An 18,175-nucleotide genomic window follows, 5' to 3' on the forward strand; every position below is an offset into this window, starting at 1 on the left:
TAACTTCTATTATCTCCCATTGTCAGAAAGTTACAAAGCACATCCCCAGAGCATTCATTCATCAATCCAGTTTGCAGAAATTGTTTCCACTCAGCTGTAAAAGAATCACTCACTTGCCCATCTTATATCTGCATTCTCCATTCCTGCTGGTGAAATTCAACCACACTTTACTCCAGTATTCCAGAATTTAAAATATCTAAAAATTTCTCATGACTAGCCTTGCCTTTCTAATCAAACTGCAGAACCCCTATCTAAAAGACTGATGAAAATGGAAGTCATTTTACAAGAGTAAGAACAGTTTGTACAGAAAAAAAATTATTTTCACATAAGCATATGCAGTATAGGGGCCATAGGCAGCACATATACCCAAAGGGGGGAAAAAATCTGCAAAACTTAAAAAAATCCCTGAAATAATAAATAAAATCTATTAAACAAAGCAGCTACTGAATGATTCAGCATTTAAAAATTGCCATGGACAAGTTGATTCAGTATTATCAAAAAGCAGTTGTAAGGGTATATGGCTATGTACAGACTCAGAGGCAAAGGCACGTGTATAAACATGTGTATATATGTACAGGAGTTAGTGTAATAGGAAAATAAAAATGTACTTCTAATAGAATAAGAGAACTCACAGTTGACATACCTTTCAACACGATAATGAAGGGAGGAATTGCTCATTACCTTTTCTACTGTGGAGACAATGAAATCGCTTGATTTTGGTATCAATGCAAAGCTAAAAAGCAAATGAAGGAACAAGATCTTCTAAATGTGCCATGTGCATCTACCTTTCCTGTCACTCCTCCACCTTCCTCAACTTTCAATTTCAGGTTTCAGTATTCAGCTTTTTTTGCACCAGGCTTTCTTTGGAAACCATCACATTCTGTTACCACTGAAATGAAGGCCTTCAAGAACTGAGTATTTTGAGTGTTATAAAAGAAATGTGCACACAATGAGGGTAAATTAAATGCCATTTAATCTATTTGAGAGGCTGGGAGATATTGTTCAAATACTGAATATTGTGATGAGTGAACTGAACAATTCAGAATGGCTTATTTTCTTCCATAGTTCTTTGTTTGTGCCCTTATAAAATCAATGTAAACAAACTGCCTAGCTGAGCAAGGCTGCCATGAGCCCTTAAATGACTTTTTTCAGCTCGTTTCTTTTCCTGGATTAATTCCATTGTCACTTTGTGTAGAGCTATGGAACATTCATAGTGGCAAATAAATGATGTTTACAAAATACCCATTGTACAGAGACTTTAAAATGCCTAACAGCTGATTAGAGTCCAGGGTGAACTGCAATGAGGCAAGGAGTGTAGTTATGAAATCAGGTTCAGGAAACTGCATGACAACCTAACAATCTCTCCCATGGAGACAAGAAATACCAAGATAAGTAAAACAGAGAAATGCAAAACTGAGAAGATTAAAAGAGTCTACACACCAAGATGAGTAAAGACAAAAACTCTTTCAGAACAAAACACAATGAACAGACTACAAAAAGTAAGTACAAAATTTGAGAGAATAAATTTGAGAGAGGAAGAGGAGAAGGCTATTTCTATACCAAACAATTCTGTAAACCACATTTATTTCATACTCAGGGACACTTTGTCAGATAACGGTAACCATCCAGCTGCAGACTGACGTACAGAACTAACTTGTTGCAAGAGCAATGAGATAACTTGTTTGCCCTTGTTTACACAAAGACTCAATGCTAAAAACCCCACTATTTTACCTTAACTGGTTCTTTAAGTTATATTGTATGGATTTGTTGCTGATACACTTGACACACATGATTGTTGTGAACAGCCAGTCCTGAAATCCCAACTGGAGAAGAAACAACCAGCTCCCCATTTCTTTATAGATAAGAAACCAGTAAGATATAAACTCTGCTGTGGCAAAAAATTACAGTGCAGCATGATCAACACAGGCTATACATACTGCATACACATATCTCCACATGTAAATAATTGTATTATATAATTTCATTACATAAAAATTGCCTGCGGAGATCTTGCTCCCAGTGACTAGTGACTTGCAAGTGGACAGGATGTTTGTGTGAAATGTTCTACTTAAACAGAACAGGAACTGCAGTATTGCTTCATGGGGCAATCCTCCTAGACATGGGAAATAAGGACAGAGAACTTCGTCAAGGAAAAGACACGAAACTCAGTTTGCACTAACAATGCAAAAAGCATTTATTCACAAACTAGACATTGAGATCCCAGCAACTGTGAGGTGACAAAATGTGTTTCATGGCACTGAAGAAGGAAAACAGGCTACAGTAACTTCTGCCAAATGTCTCATTGTAGAGTTCACAGAAAGCTGAGATTACTGTAGGACCAGCCAAGAGACTGAAATAGCAGAAAGCTTTCTGCAGGAGGCTGGGGGGGGAAAGTCTGACATACAGCTGAACTGCCCCTCACTCTGGCAGTGAATCGCACCAACAGCACTGTAACACGCCAGAGGCAGCAGTACTGGTATGAACACAAAACCCAACCGCAGTTCTGAGAAGCACCATCAGGCACAAGAGGTAACTTGGCTACAGGCTGGACTCAGGTATTAGCAGTCTCTAATGAAAAATGTGTTCAATTTAGTTCAATGTTGGTCAGGTACAGAGGCTTCACCTTCATGGTGACCCACAACCAAAGCAAACTGTTTCTGGACAGAATGAAACTAATACTGCTCCTGTTTTGTTTGAACAGTGATTATTACAGCACTCTGTCAGCATTTGGCTCTGGACATGTGATCTGTGTTCCACAACATCTGGATGAGAAAAAGCTCATTGCAAGCACTCCATGCCATCTGCACGAAGGCATTGTGCTGCCCTTCCCACCTCCAAGCGAGTTTTTGAGAGGAGACTGAAGGATGAAAAAGAATACTCCTTTGGAAAGCTAAATTCAATTTCCCAATAACTTAAGAAGAGAATGTCTTACAGAGTTCTCATCTGTTATCTGTTACAGTTACTACAGTTATTTCAACCATTTAACCTGTAATATAAATTAAATCTGGCATGCTGTCAGGAAGGAGCTGTAGCTATCTGACCGAAGCATGAAGAATTGAGCTCTTACTGCTGCCATTAAAATGTGCTGCAGAGGGTGGAAAAGGCTCATCATCAAGCACCTTTCGATTTTGATCTTAAACTGCAATGGATTAAAGAAGCCTCAGCAGATATTTGCCCATGAGAAATATCCATGCTTCTATTTGCAGGAGAACTGAAGTTAAATCTGCAGAAGATTTTACCAGCAATAACAAAATAACTAGTAAAAAAAATGCTGAGCTGCAATTCCTTTTTGCAAATGCAAAGAAATGCTTATTCAGACTGCACATAAAGAGCAGGCCCTTTCTGCTGGGCCTAAGAACTCCCCACCACTTCATAGTACTGAAACATGTTCCACGCACACATACAGCAATACAAGTTGCTGTATGTGATTTCCTCTTTTATATCAATACTCAGTAAAAAAAATTTAATTTCTCATGGACACTCAATTCTCTTCATCTCAAATTTCATTGTATTACTTTTGAATATTTTAATATGTCTGTCTCATGCAATCATGCTGCCACTGCTGCAGAAATAACAGAGAAGCCCATTTTCCAAGAGTGCTGTGTGTGTTTCCAGGCTGGTTTCAGGCGGGTGGCAGTGAGTTTTGGAAGAGCAGCCGGTGACCTGGAGCATAGGGGAGCTCTTATGTAATATGCTTATACACCTTACATAACTTTCATATAGTGTGACAGCCAAACCATCTCCCAGATATTTGACTATCTGACAGCTCTCCCTCTCTAACTCTCTCACTATCTGGCTTTTAAGGAGATATTTTAAAGAACTCCAAACAATCCTCCCTCACTTCCCCCACCCGCCGAGCTCCCCAGTTACAGACACTAATGGCATCATGCTAACTACCAGCAGGAACAGATGAGGTCTCTGTTTTTTGGACATTTTCACATATATCCCCTGCCAGTAAACCTAACTTTAGAAAAATCACATTTTGCACACTACAGCCATGGTTTCACAGCAGGGGAAACCTGTGTTTTTACAAGTGCTTTTTCTTCTCAGTCCCCAGTAATTTAATCTCTAGCTGAGTGCATGGCAAATATTAACCAAGGGCATTCACTGAGGAGGAATGGAAAGAAAATTTCTTGAGTAGTAAGTAGTATTTAACTCAATTATTTAACAAAGCTCCAACTTTTGAACATATTCTGTGAAAAAATAGTTCTTACCAAGTGATACCTGAGAGCTCTGCTGATATCAATGCAAATAACAAGGCATTTTTAAGAAAATTACCTCAATTTGCCTTTTCTAGCATAGTTACATAATACACAATGCATTTTTAAATATGTTTGTTTGTAATAATATATAGCTTGCAGAAAGCATTTGTCAAATAAAGTCTTTCCAGAAACTCTAGGTATAAATAATGAACTCCTACATTCTTGGTCAACAAAAAGTTTCACTCCTGGCACATTGCTGTAGCCTAACAGCCTCACTTAACACCAGTATTATAATGACACTGGCAGTATACAAAAAGCAGAGATGCAATTGCAAGTATGAAACAACCATCTTACTTGTTAAGTGCCAGCTCTACGGAAGTAGAACCGCTATGGTTTTCTTGCCATTGAAGTTGGGACCTTAATTGTGAGATACCCTCTCTTTAACCTTGCCAACAAAAATGGAGCACAGAATCTGAATTTAAAAAGTAGCATTTAGCAGTAGCAAGCTTAGAAACAGTCAGAGGATACAAGATAATTTGACCTAAAAAAGCTAAGAGGCTTTGGGCATTAAAGCAGACTCTCAAATGTTTATCTTAGCGCAACAGTTTTGCCCTCAAAGCAACCCAGTACGATTAATGTTTGCTGGAAAATATTATGCACACACAATACCTAAGTAGAAAGACAGTAACTTTTAAATTAATATCCTCCAGGGAAAGCAGTTGCCTATAGTCAGCTGAACTTTTCAAAACCTGCTTATTGTGACTATAAAGATGCCTTTAAGAAAATAAATAAAGTAAATCAGTAGTTACAAAGGAAAGATGCAACTCAAGTGGTAGGCAGAAAGCAGGGGCTGCTGGAACTTGGCTACGCATTATGGAGGTGCTGGCCAAAACTCCCTAAGCTAACTGTCCCCCTAGAACTACAGGAGAACCCAAACAGCAGAAAGATTCAACCTCTGCATTTTAAGTACTCCTTACATGAAACAAATCCTTCTGCACATAAGTGCCTCTCATAAGAAAACTAATTACTAATGGATTTAGTTATAACTAAATTAACATTTCAGATGCCCAATACAACTTTATATAAGAGTATAACATGTAAATAACCCAATTTATTAATGAATACATACCTATTCCTCATCAGTGCAATATTTTCTTCTCCAATAAAGTTTGAAAGACTGAACTTTTAAGTGTCCCAGTCCAAAGGGACAGAAATGACCTTAGCTATATTAAGAAAATAAACAATATCATGGCACTGTTATGTTGTGGTGTAACTGCCGAGCATACTTCAAAAACACAACAGGCCATGAGATTAACCAAGTAGTGACATATTGTCTAATGACAACTACCAAACTGACAGTGCTCCAGACTTTCTATGGTTCGGCAGATGAAGCAATTTTCCATGGAAAATGAACAGGAAAGTACCTGTAGCACCTAACATCCCCACTCTGGTGGCAAGAAACAGATTAGGTAAATCAATTCAGGTATTGTAATCAGGTGGAAGAAAAGAAACTACAGGAATCTTGCCAGCTTGAATTTCCCCGAATTTGGTAATCTGTCTGGCTTTCATTTGTTAGCAAAATGTTAACCTGGCCTCCAAGAAAGAGGACTATTTGTACCAATGCACATTATTTGACCATCTATACAACACAAACAGAGGGAAAAAGGAGTCAGCTAAAGCCCTGAAGCATGTGATTTGATTATACTAATTATCCTAAAGCAAATTTGCAAGCATCATTAACAAGCTAAAAGTACATCAGGCCATCTTATTTTCCACAAAGCCCATAAAATAAACTTACAGAAACTCAAAATCATGTATTACAGAAGGCAAAAGGACCTCCATGACAATTTGGCCAAATACCTCTTCCCATATATAAAAGCTAAAGATTTTTTCCCTCCAAACTCAATTGAAATAGATTAAAGCATCTGCAAATAATCATCCTATATCCTTGGCACCAAGAATAATGAGTTGTGGCACTGCTTCCTGAAGGATACTGCAGACCCTAAAGCCAAAAATGGTTCAAAAGGGAACAGAATGCTACCACAGAAGAAACAGTAACTGAAGGTTACTAAATACAAAGATATTGCATCTGTCTTAGAAAAATCAAGAGCTAGAAATGACTAGAAATTGGGAGAGTTTTAGGAGGAAGCACACCACCTAGTTGCCACATTTTCCTGCTCTTTTCTAGACATATGTTTGTGGATGCTGGTAGAGATGGCATGCTATCTTTGATGAGAGTTCTTTTCGTCCCTGATACACTTGTTTTCTAGTCTGGACCAACATTCACCTATTTTCACAGATAGAAAATCATGCCTCCTTTATCTAATATCTGATTTCAGACACTGGGCCACATGACCTTTTCATCAAGAAGTCAAAAAGGTCTCCCACTACACTTCCACGCACTACCAAATACATACCTACATAACTTACATAACATCTCTCACCCTTTTCTTGACAAGCTAAATAAATTGTCCCTAAATAACCCCCCCTGTATTATGGCAGCAATGGTTACAAACTGCTGGTTCAGGCTGTCACATAATTTATGAGAATCACTTGGACATGTATTAAAAAGAACTGCTGATACTGAAACAAAAGGTTTACAAATGTCCCTGTGGTAGATAGAGACTTCTCACACACATATTAAATGTGCATTAGCTGGAAAAAGTATCAGAGCTTAAATCTCTGCAGACTTTCTCATCATCATCATCATCATCTCCTGCATTCTTGTACGTCATCACAGCTCCTTTCTGATTCCCTAATGATATAGGCCCATTAAGAAATGCCAAAACCATGTTCCTTTGATAATACAAGTGCTACCAGTCTCCTCAAAGCTAGTCAGTTGCAGGAAATGAAGGAAACAGCAAGTTAGAACTTCTTTCTGGTTGATAGTTCACACCTGCTTCTAGTGAAGTGACTCAACACATGGTGCTGGTTTTATTGCCTGAGGTGGCACAGGGAGAAAAAGGGACTCTCCATTTCCCTTCCCCTTCATGCACAGACCCTCTGCATCTTCCTCACACACTGGACGTCCTGTCACGGCCTGCTAAGGGATCAAATTTTCTGCAGTTCCTCATCATTTACCAGCTCTATTTCAATCAAGCAGTGTCCACCACTGAACAGTGTACCTCCACCACAGTTACGCAATCATTAGTGAAAATATTACTTTCCTCACCATATCTGTGAAACACATACACTAAATTTTGCTGGTGCTGTTCTGCCACACATACATATTTAACTTGGAGTTAGTGTGCTTACATCTCTACTAGTGACAAAGGTTGGGCTTTTTTGTTTTGACACATGCACGGCACGTTTTCACAAAGCAAATCTCTCATACAGTTCAAAGTGTTCCAGAAAGAAAAAATATGGATTTTTTTTTAATCATGCAAAGCAAATAGGAGAAAACTCCAAAAACATCTCTGACAAAATGTCACTCTGCAGGAAGCGTTTATTTTAAAAGTATGACCTTTCCTTGTCCACAAGGAGCTTCAGTTATACCAATTAGCTCAACATGGGGATGTGGGCTGGATGACTTCTAGATGTCCCTTCAAAACTACACCAGTCTATAATTCTGGGAAATCACAAACTCTTAAAGAACATGTTTAAATACAGTTTAGGTGTCAGTCTGGATACTGGTAAAAGGCAAAATTATTAAAGACATTATAGCAAAATTCCTTATATCATGGATACAGCGAGTCTTAGAAAACAGGTACTGACACAGAACACATAATTGCTCATTATCCATGAACGAGTGGGTGGTGTCTATTCTGATACAACAGAGATACCATCAGACATAATTATTTTTCTGCTGACATGGATGAGCATATGTAGAGTTTGCAGAAGCCTTCAAATACAATGGCGTTAAAACAAATAAAACTACCTTTGTTGGACCAAGCTGCTTCGTATCCATCTGTTCACTTGGAAGGTTTTCCTCAGCACAAATTTGACTATGTTCAAATTTTTGAATTATCACAAATTTTGAGAAGCAGCAAATAGGACAAGTAGACAAAACTGGGTTGCCAAATAATATGCATAAATTACAAGACTATAAATGAAATATGAATTGATAATTTGTTCTAGGAAATTATGAGTGGCAGAAAAACCCCAAGCCAAAATTCAAATGTTGCCATATGTTGGGAACTCAGTGACTCCTAGAGAATGATAATTTGACTAAGAGTTAATCACTTGCACTACATGCCAGGCAGGTGCCCCCAGACAAACCTCTCAAGAGACAGAGGTATTCAAAGACTGAAACCTCCTGCAGTGCAGTCTTTGCCTAGTTTTGGAGAAGGAAGAACAGCCATTCCATCCATCCTGAACTCCAACCAGATGAGAGGGTGAGGGAGAGGAAAGTTAATGCTTTAAAGGCAGGTTTGTAGAAAAAAAACAAATCATCTTAGTGGATATTACTGGTACAGAGCAGTAGTCGGGAGACGTACTGCACAAATTGTCACTGCTTGTGTGACAGGAATCCAAGCCATGCAGGACAGGGTTCACTCTGTGACATTCAAAGGAGTGGTCTTTGCAGAAGAGATCCCTGATGAGATTAAAGCTCAAGCTATAGCTGTAGCAGAAAGAATAGGGAAAGATGGTGCTGAGCATGGATTCAGTAAGGGACAGATCAAAGTGTCAGTAGCTTCTCCTCTCTTACTTTACAACACAGTCCTTGACTGTACCAAGGGACTTTGCTGGTGAATTCTCTTGTGAATTAAGTGGAAATGTTCTGTATTTATATCCACTGGTGACACTGTTTATACCTGGTTTGCCTGTACATACCTGTGATTATAAAATAACCTTGGGCTGTCCATTAAAATAATGCCTCTAACTTACAGGTTCAGGTCAACACCATAGATTGAGAAATAGAGAAAATAATACACAACAGAGATGAGTGTCAATTTTTAGCTTTTTAAAATCACCCTCTCAATGCATTTTCAACTATATCAGCTCTTTAGATGCTGGGAGAAGGTACAGAATTAGATATTTGAAAAGGCCAGAAGTAGCAGTCCATGAAACCACCTTCACAAAGTTGTCTGAGATGAAAGTGTGCACATTTGCACAAGGATGTTCTAACATACCAAAAGCACGTACATAGCTACAGCTACAGCTATGTATATACAACACAATTAAATATTAATACACACTATTGAATTTAAACAAAATGTACACACATTAGCTACTTTTTTTCTTTTTATGTTATCCAGACAAGCAATTAACATCTCATTTTGAAATGAAAGGTAATCAATATGGTAAGAATTTGACTATTTGCAACGAGTTTTACTGAAATGGCAAATATATATCAGAGTGCCATTTCTCATACCACAGGAGTGTGAGTATTCAAGGCAGCACCAGGAGATTTTTTTCAAAATCAAAAATGAACAAAAACCCAGTGGCTGTGTAGGCAACATATCCTAGTGAAGACTTGTTCTTAGAATCACCATAATCAGGCTGTGCAGCATGTGCAAAGACTCAGTTGTGGTACAAGTGTCATCACTAGCAACATGCAGACGTGAACACACTTTAAAATTTTCCCTCTTTTTCAGGTATTCTGCGGGTTCCTGCTCTTTGGTCTCCAGTTATACCTCAGAAAGAGCTCTTCCTGTAGACAGGATGACAGAGATCTTCTTGGGAGGAGGGGTGGTAGTGGTATAATCACTAATAGTTAAATACCTAAAATTTGCCTGAAATCCTCATCTCCAAAAAGTTGAGATGTATCCTACTTATTGTCTTCCTGCTCACAAAGGAAGTTTTCCAGAGTCAAGTTTCATGATTTCAAATAAACTCTTCAGGTCCATTGCTCTCACTGGGATCTTTTGAGGTGGCATAGGGAAAAGGATATTTAAAATGCAATAGGTGTGTACAAGTCCACAGCTGCTTGCAACAAATACTGTATTTTTTATCATCAAATTCTATTCAGTTCTATAAGACAATCCCATTATCAAAGCATGATATGTGTAACCTGGTGGGATTCTTTTCTTTTGAAGGAATTTTAACATCAGAAGAGATTTAATTTTTACTTCTCACTCTAGTTCTTCACCTTCTCAGTAACAGGTACAAACACATTTAGAAGTCTGTAACTACAGACACATGAATGCCCTGTGAGAAGCTGTTACCAGAGTTCTTGAGATTAAATCTCACTGTGCACTTTACCCTCATTTGTATGGGAAATGGAATAGCCTCTTGCCTTGCATTCAAACTAGTTAGTACACACATAATTGGGAACCCCACTGGGTTCTGAAACTATGAAAGCCTCATGTAGCTGCAGCAGTCTTACATTAAGAACAATTTTAACCTAGTTTTTATCCTATCCCGTTACTCCAGGTTTCCTTGTTGAGATCACATCTTGTCAGTGACCTGAGACATCAGGCAAAACGAGAGTACTGAACTGACTGATGTTCATTCCACCACCAGGCTCTAGGTCAGGATGTGAAAAAAAAAGGTAAAACGGGTTATCTTTCCAGAGACTCAGCTGTTATGGAAACATAACATGATGCACAATTTTACCCCAAGCAACAGCCACAGAGAACAAATGGGCTGCTGAAAAAGAAAGTTACACCTGCTGGAAAGTTGGTGCATTATTTGTTTCTGTTCCCATTAAGAGCTTGCAAAATACCATCTACCATCTCATTATGCCTATTAAAAAGTTTATATTTATACTGTTAGCTCTCAACTGTCCCATAGTAAAATGTTTAACTTATTCCCAACCAGACAGACTTCCTGTCATCTCATCTTCAGCTGAAAAGTAGCAAATGGGGAGACACAAATCTCCTTCCCAAACTTGAATTTACTTTTTTTTTCTTCAAGGAGCACAATTTATTTTTCTTTTGCTAACACTTTCCCATTGAAAGAAATTTTCATGCTCTCAAGCAAGCTCCAGGATTAAAAGAATTCATGTTTAAAATACCCTATCAAAACTATGTTTGAGCATAGTCTGTTCTATTGCTGGGTGCAAGTCTTCCTATGCTTAAAAAAACTGTTATCAAAATATATTGAATCTTACTTGCATTATATCCTGCTGCTACCAAACATATGCAAATGTTATGTTGACATGTCTGAAAGTGTTCTTCCTATTCAACACGGAAAAAACTGAATTTGTGAAGTCGAAGTAACAGGTTTGCCCTCTTAAAAAAACCTACAGCAACCAACAATGATTAGCAATGGTTGTATTTTAACATAAGCTTTGAGTTATATCTGGCTACACAAACCTGTAGAGCCAAAGAAAAAAGTGCAGCCGCATATTTCTTCAGAAAGAAATGAGGCTTTAATTTTTTTTTTCTTTAGAAACAATGCAATTTTCAAGGATTTTTTGGTGGGAGGGTGGTGTCAAAACACAAAGCAAGTGGTTTATTTACTTGTATTCTGTTTTAACCTAAATTCAATATTTGAGCTTAAGTTTCTTCAGTCTTTCCTACGGGCTGTTTTGCAAATCTTAGATTATTTGAATGAAATCTTTTCATGTCAGCTACTTGCCCTTCCTCCTGTCTGACTGAAGCCTTGTGTTTGTTCAGCATTGCCAGCAAGCATGGAACAAGCTTCAGCCATGTTTTGAGGGTAGTCCTGAAACTACAGGTCCCTCTAAATTCTGGTAATTATAGCATCAAATAAGGCAAAAAGCCACAGAGTTTGCTTCAGACTCAGAAAAGACTGTCCTCAGTTCCCATTTTGCATGACACATAAACAGGATGTTAAGAACTAATGACTTACACTCCTCCAATGTTAGACAATTACAAGCAAAGATCCTGTTCTCTTCCTTCCCCCACAAAAAGAGAACAGTCCTTTCTGAGGCTCACTAATAAGTCAAACAGCTCTTGGCCCATCACCTCCACAGTCACATTTTGAGACACATTACATGCTAGTACGTAGAAAATCTCTGCAACACAAACAGCCTGAAGAGGCGCAAGGAGAATGCACAAATGTCACACAGTACAGAAGACCCTTAAGTTAGCAATACCTCTGTTTAGATCTGAGCTAAAGGAAGCTGTTCTCAGAGAGGCTACACACTCTAACAGGCCAGCACAGTGTATTCCTGCTGGAAAGGATGTGATTAGTGCTAGTGGGTACTGTTCCCAGGGGAAATGGCAAGGTTCAGCAACTGCAGTCAGAAACCAGAAAGCTTTGCCATTATTAAAGCTGCTGCAGTGTAGCGAATTGCAATGATAAGGCACTGAAATTACTTGAATCAGAAGGTTTTCACTGAGAGAACAGCAACTTTCACATACCAAAATACCTGCAGAGGGAGGGACAAAGGGTTTCAACTGACTGCACCTAGGTGATCAGACACCTGTTTCTTTCTGTCATTGTCTCACTATCCTTTTCAAAAAGAAGCTTATAAATACACTGTCATGTTTTGAAGAAACCTCTGGTCAGTGATGATGATGATGATGCAGAGATCAGTCACAGCATTCCTAACTTCCTGCATTTCCTTGAGAGGGAACTGAGACACAAGACCCATTTTCAGGAAAAGGCTGACATTGCCAGAGAAATCCTAGTGAATGTTGCACCGACTGTTGCTTAAAAAAAAACTTGTTATTCTGCTGGAAATCATTAGCAAGGAACAGAACTGACTTACAAACACCTGGACATCACTCAAAAGCAACTGAAGCAATTGTTTATGGATATCCAGACCACAGCACTGCCAGTAAGCAATTGCGTATGGATGGTACAACTGCCAAGGGAGATACTGTATGAAAGAGCAAAAGGTCTTAACTGCATTGCTTTATCATTCTCTGAACAGAAATACACCAGGGAGGATAAAGGAGGCATCTTTTCATGGCTGGTGTTCACTAAGCCTGACCCTTTTCATTATTTCCAGTTGAGGAAGGGTGACAGCTGTCAATCAGCTGACTGAGCCTTTCACTCATAAGCCTGTTATCTGTCTGGAGTCGCTTTCTGGTGGCATATTTACAGATGGACACCAGATACCTAACAGATGGACTCGCTTCTTCAGAGGAAGCACTGAAAGGCTTCACATATCAGAAGGAAAAGGCATTCCTGTTAAAAGATACTGCCCACTGATGGCTAGAACACTAAGGAAGGAGTCAAGAGCACAGGGATGACAGGATATTTATAGATTAGGTCCTCCTGGAGGTAAGGGATGGGGATGAAACTGGGAAGGGATGCATAGAGCAAAAAATCCTCTGTATCTGCATTTCTGCTCCAGCTTAAGGACAGTTTTTGTCCTCTACAGTTACTCTTAAAAAGCCAATTCTTGCATGAAAATGTATTTCTCTATTGTTGCCATCAGGGCTGTGCTTATCTTGCTCAGAGACTGGTGCAGGAGATGCCATAAGGAAAAACATCTTTACCCAATTTATGTAATTCAGATGTTTTAATGCAAAAGTGCCACAAAAAATTAGCATTTTCATATCAACGAGCTTGTGTTTTCTGACCTGGTATTGATGCTGCTTTAGTAGTTGCACTTGGTGAAAAGACAGGCATTCCCATCAATGTCACTCAGTTAACACACTATCCTTCCTTGAAAAATATTAACTAGCTATACATTATCTTGGAGTTGATACTATCTGTACTTCAGGATCAGAAAATAATTGCATGAATAATTATTTTTTCCCAACTGGGCTATCTTTTGCCTGGGTCTAGTCTGAGTGCAGAAAAAAGGTATAGATTTGATGTTTGCCTCAACTGGCAGGAGGTAATACTGGGGAGATCTCCTAATACCTGAAAACATTACTTTTCTCTAGTCCATAAAACGAAAATCATGCTGTTTCATCTGTGGTTGTCTTGTGTTTTTGAAACTTAGACCTTTTATAAGGATATATGGCTGACCCAACTCCAACCACAAGGGTTTTTTGTCTATTCATTAAGCTTAGATCTATCCAGAACCTGAAGTATTTACTAGTGAAACTTTTACTGTCACTGCCCTGAAAATGCTAGATAGTGACCTCACACAAGTTTGACATCATTATTTCCATGTACAATGTATGCAGTGGCAATTCCTGAACCACTGGAGAATTAACTGACTGTTCCCATGCTGCCTGCAGGCACATCTATACTTAGGCTTCCCTAAAATAGGAACTAGACCAAAGAGCATGGCATGCTTCTTTGCTTGTAGCAAGTACAGGCACCAGAGCAGAGTACTGCAAAGATGCAAGGAGAGTCTCAGGCACCTCACTCCACTTTACCAAGTGGCTACTTCCCCAGGAAGGATCCTGATGGGCCCATCACTCCGGCAAATACCCATTTCTAGTTGCCCATTATCCAGGCTTCCTTCCAGGCAACAAAGAACCTGACAAAACTCTACGGAGTGTGAAAAGAGTCGCTCCTGCTCCTCTTCCAAGAATCTTGATCCATAATCTCTTTAGTCCTCTACAATAAGGTTCACATTAATTTATTTTCTGGCCCAGCCTCCCCCAAAAACAGAGAATGACCAGTCTCCTCTATCATTCTTTACATTGAAGGATACCAGGAAAATTTGAAGCAAAATCTACAGCTGTAGCACATCCCCCAGTCTGGATTCAGAAAGATGAACATACTTTGTCTTGAGTTGCATTAACAAACTTTGTTATGATACTAGAACTGTATCATAACAAAGTATTTCTCAAAATAAATCACATTATTCAACCCATTCAACAGTCTACCCCTTTTCAACAGTCTTAACACAAACTATGTAAAGAAATGTTTCAAAGAAACATTTCAAGAGTTTCTAACAACCTTTTCTGAAGTTTGAGAACTTCAAAACAAGACTGATGTTCCAACATAAAATGACTTTTTTTTTTTTTTAAATGGCATTTTTCACCCTTAAAGAAGGGGTTTTTTAACAAGCTCTAATTATGACTATTCATCTCTATTAGAGACCTGAGACACTCTAGTCTCTAAAATCCCTTTCAAAATGACACTCAAGTCTTCAAATGGATTTGAACACAGAATAGTTACAGTCCCACTGCACCATGTTAAAAAGCAATTAGCTTAGCATTAATGAAAATGTAAAAGTACTCCCACTGACTAAAGTTAAAGATCCCAAACATAATCAATACAACTGTTCAAAGCAGCTGTATTAGGAGATCTTCTCTCCATGCACTGTATACAGAGCCCAATAATCTGTTTTGGCATCTCAGAGGCTTACAGTGTGGCATTGTTAATACCCTTCTAATAGCTACATCCCAAGACAGCAGTAGTCCAAAAGATTATATGGCAAAACACAATGGAATGCATGTCTGGATAGCATCAAGAAAGGAATGCGATGCATTCTTGCACAAAAGTATACAAACCAGTTTCTCCATAACACTTGATCCCACAACATATTTACCCAGATATTTATGCCTGTTCTTTTAAGTACATGTTTTGGGGAATTTTGTTGTTCTTATTTTTTGCTTCAAAGTAAGACATACAGCATAAATTATCATGCTGACTCTCAGTAACAAGAGGAAGAAATAGAAAATGTGCTTCTGAATGAAATGTTTGGTATCTTTTTGCAGTGCCAACGTACTACTTTTAAATGCAGATCTTTTTCACTCAAAAAACACTAAAGAACAAGGAAGAAAGTCCAAATATCTACATGTCTGTGGCATACATAGCACAGTATCAATCAGAGGAAATCTAAAAAGGTGATGGCGTATACTTGCATTTAAACTACCTATCAAGGCTTGAAACTCAGCCAATACTCTTCCTAGATCCTTTACGGAGTCTGAAAGCATAGGTGAGAACTAGGCCAGGCTTCTGGCTTTTGCTGAAATTCAGACTAACTTTTTGCTACTGAATTAATGAAGCAACCCTAAAAAACTGGGAATCAGGCATATATCATTGTGGGAATGCACAGATGTTAGGATAGGAGATGAAGACCTAACTGCTGACATGCACATTCACATTGAAAGAGACTGCATATATTCCAGCTGGAACATTGTGACCAAAGGTGACTATATTCACTTGACCTTAACATTCCAGTGGCTGACCTAGTTTTGCCTGTCTACAAAATGAAACCAGAGAAAGAACAGCTGAAATAGAAATGTAGTCCTGTTCGTTTTAATATTATCTAAAAACCCCATGAGATCCTGGCCAGCTCCTGGTAACTTCATATTGACCTACTAGAGCAAAGCAAAACAAAACTATCAGGCATTAGATACAACTGTAATTTGGATTTTGTTTGTTATGGCTGATTAAGAAAGACAGTGCTGACCTCAATAGTGATGGTTCTAGTATCACACAAAACTGTGGGATTTTAACTAAAAAAGGCAGTGGATAGTTTATAGACTCAGTTTGTTCAGAATCAAGAGATCATTTTGTCAAATGCAGCTACAGTAGATGCTTTAAAAAGTAACCTTCAATTTTAAACACATAATAAATAGTATAGAGGAGTTTACACATGTGCATGTCAAGCACACAAAGAACATATTCATGTAAAACCACCATCTGAAGTGTCAAAATATCTGAAATAACAAATAGGGAAACCAGTCTCTGCAGCTCAATGCTGGAGTTTTTATTCTTAGTTTGTTTTCTGGTATGTAAGATAGCTTACAAATCCCATCTAGCATTGTACAGTCAGAAACTCCTAAAGAATGCCACCATTGCAAAACCAGCTCTGTAGGATGTTTGTATCCTACTGAACCTAATCCCAGGCAACTCTTCATCTCTTGTGATCTCCACCACTGACTCTACAGAATCATTAGTTAAAACAGAAATTTTCAGTAAAACAATCGAGTTCCTTATTTTCCTAAATTGCTTTGGAATGTTTGTAAAGTATATTGTAGCATATACACTTTTACACAATAAAATGAGACTACTGTAGTAACAGTAAAATAAAGCAACACTACTAGTTCCTTACATGTATATACTTCTCAACACAATTATTTCAAACATGCTCAGACTGTTTACAATTTCTGATTTCTACTAGAGCCAAGTTAACTGTTTACTTGTGCTGGTATTTCAGAAATGAAAGAAATTCTAATGTTGTAATAACAAACAACTCCAGGAGAGGACATGAGGTTTCATAGAGCCTAATGTCCTTTAAAAGGGACAATATAAATGAAGTATGTTTGCACACAGAAGGACAATAGACATTATAAGGTGCCACATTACCAGTCACACCAGGAATTTCAAGCTGTCTGAAAGGGCACATCATTCTCCTGCTGTGGATTTGCATACATTGGTGGGTTGAAAGGACAGACAAATACGTCAAAGCTCTCTGCTCCACTTCTTAAGTAACAATGGATTAAGAGAAAATGAAGCTGCATCTGAAATGCTCTTACCTGTTGTTTGAGAGCCTCTAAAGATTCAAATTCCAATTTGGCGAGTTTCATCTGGATATCTCTTGGTTTATCAGGAATTACAAACGCCATGATAAACTTTATTGCTAGTAGCAAGTGCTGTGAAAAAAAAGGAAGAAGAAAAATGTTTTTTATAGAGTTTGAATCATGGAGAAAACAGCATAATATTCCTACATTTCAGTAATAGAGGTATAAACAATGATTTCTTGTGACACGTACAACACAGCTCACTATAACCACATTAAGCCTCAGCTACTTCATATTTTTTCTGTTTGCAATCATTCATAATTTGAATCTAAACACAGATAGTCTGCCTTATTTCCACAGTAATCCTATTTTCACTGTATACTTTAACATTCTAATTGAATTTTGTATTTGTGATTCCAGATAAAATAATAGCTTTTTAAAAAGTATTATTGGTGTATAGGAATTGAATATAGTATATACTGTGCCCAGTACATAAAGTTTCAGAGTGAATTTTTACATGTATATAAATATATATCTATATACACACAAATATAGTCCTTAAAGAACTGGCACACTCATGAACAGAAACTTTTCAAGAAATGGAGAAACATTCCATATATAAGATGTCAAATTAGTCATCATTTATTGCAAAATTAGAGACTGAGCAGTCTCTAAATTTCACTTAAATATGCACTATCTCACAAAACACAAATGCCAAACTGTCAAGTCAGTAGTTTTGTTTCTTCATTCGTGTCAACTACAATCTAAATAATACATCTTCTTCTATCAAGGCCT

At 38.0% G+C, this 18,175-nt stretch overlaps 1 protein-coding gene across 1 annotated transcript in view; it reads right to left on the minus strand.

Moving 5' to 3' along the window:
• ANO10 (anoctamin 10) overlaps positions 1 to 18,175 on the minus strand; it is a 121,997-nt gene that overhangs the window by 23,636 nt on the left and 80,186 nt on the right. Inside the window, exon 12 of the mRNA XM_084202838.1 lies at positions 17,396 to 17,512. Within this exon, the coding sequence (XP_084058964.1) occupies positions 17,396 to 17,512 (117 nt within the window). The remainder of the gene's footprint in view (positions 1 to 17,395; positions 17,513 to 18,175) is intronic.

The sequence above is a fragment of the Fringilla coelebs genome, assembly GCF_963513975.1.
Source record: "Fringilla coelebs genome assembly, chromosome: 1".
NCBI lineage: Eukaryota > Metazoa > Chordata > Aves > Passeriformes > Fringillidae > Fringilla > Fringilla coelebs.